This window comes from Frankliniella occidentalis, unplaced genomic scaffold (genome assembly GCF_000697945.3).
Source record: "Frankliniella occidentalis isolate FOCC.00 unplaced genomic scaffold, Focc_3.1 Scaffold386, whole genome shotgun sequence".
NCBI lineage: Eukaryota > Metazoa > Arthropoda > Insecta > Thysanoptera > Thripidae > Frankliniella > Frankliniella occidentalis.
The window spans coordinates 55,363-56,998 of record NW_026267508.1 but is presented as its reverse complement, the minus strand read 5'-3'; the positions used below and the strand labels follow the sequence as shown (position 1 = coordinate 56,998).

Genomic DNA, 1,636 nt, shown 5'->3' with positions numbered 1-1,636 from the left:
GCAGCCGTAGAGCTTGGCCACCACACAAAGGTGCGCGTCGCGCCAAGCTGCTTGGCCGACTATACGCACAGCCCGTCCCCTTCCTGGCTGCGCTCCATGACCCTCGTCACCCCGCGGGGGGCCCCGGCACAGACATGAGGCGACATCATGAAGAATGGACGCGTGCTTAGTCGCGACAGGACGACGAAGTGGTTCAGTTATTCTGAAGAATCACTTCTCACTGCAAAAGGCTACTTTGCAGTCCCTACCTACCTCGTCCACAAACACTCAGTTTAACATAAATTGTATCCTAACATAGTTTTGAGCCGTCTTTTTGTACAAATGGAATACTTAAATTAGATAGACTGTCCAGTCCACAAATTGTTCCTATGCCATTCTAAGAGAAGGCATAAGTACGCAGAGCAATGGGGTTCCATGTGCCTTCGACAAAGGCTGTTGGTAGCTTACATACTAGGGGGACGATTATTAAAACTAAACACCTAATATGGCAACGATTCTCGCTCCCTTTCTTGTAAGTCACCAATTTCATCACTTTACTAAGTTGTGAGTTCATTCTCCTGCACGCAATGTCTCTTTTAATAAAAAATATGATCACAGACCTCGTCCATTTTAAGTACATTTTGGTTTGGCGACTCTTAAGGGCTCTGCACGGACAAAATAGTCGTTTGGCTATACAAGTGAGCGGTTGAGAGCCCTCTCGTCACACACACACACACACACACACACACACACACACACACATGTCACACAAACACACTTACACGCGCGCGCGCGCGCACGTGCACGTGCACACACGCGCGGACTAACACACATACACACATAAATACACACATGCATAGATACACAATCACGCTGCACAACACGATGAGTATATACGCATAAGATACTGTGCGAAAAGGGAAGGGAGATGGCAATTTCTTCTTTCTGTGAAGGCACTTCTGTTTTCTAATGACGCGCACGACTTTGGTTCCGTTGTTGGCACACCTGGCTGCAGGTGCAGGGAGCTGCCAGCAGCCCAGGAGTAGAAAATGGTGAGGTTGGCAGTTTCTTGTCGGTGTCCGGCGCCGTCGTGGTCCGCAACTCGTCTGGTGGCAAGCGCTCCAAGTGACTCGGATCACGTCGACCCGGCATGAAGGATGATGAGGATGTGGGGAAGGTTTACTGGTCCTCGGCCTCCTCCCGGAACAGGTACGTGGACCAGTAAATCAGGTTGAACAGCGCGAAGACGAGCGGGAACGTGATGCGGGAGATGACGTCGATGCGCTTGGAGCGCGTGGGGAACTTGGACAGCCAAGTCTTGCAGCAGTTCGGCCGGCTCTGCTGCATGTGGATCTCGCACTGCCGGACCTGCAGCACATCAAAGTAGAAATGAGTAATCACCCCGAATGGAGATGCGGCCCTAGCTGGCTTCTGCTGCGAGCGCCCTAGTGTAACTTTCAGCAGGCCGACTGCATTGAAGATTGCGCCACGAGCCGGTTGTGCGTAGAGGCACTCCCTACGACATTGTGCCAGCCATGTACCCAAGTTGAGCGTGCCGCCGGTCCCCTCGCACTCGCCTTGAAATACTTTTGTGATTCATCTCGGGTAAACTTCCGCACAACTCTTTGGGAGGGAGCCGACAGCCTGGCAGGCGCGC

The 1,636-nt window shown here is 52.3% G+C and overlaps 1 protein-coding gene across 4 annotated transcripts in view; it reads right to left on the bottom strand.

The window, feature by feature from the left end:
- Window positions 1–552: 552 nt before the first annotated feature.
- Window positions 553–1,636, bottom strand: part of LOC113210645 (glutamate-gated chloride channel) — a 52,710-nt gene continuing 51,626 nt past the window's right edge. For all 4 annotated transcript variants that reach the window (XM_052274385.1, XM_052274384.1, XM_052274387.1 and 1 more), the window contains one exon: window positions 553–1,347. In XM_052274385.1, the coding sequence (XP_052130345.1) occupies window positions 1,159–1,347 (189 nt within the window). In that variant the 3' untranslated portion in view covers window positions 553–1,158. The remainder of the gene's footprint in view (window positions 1,348–1,636) is intronic.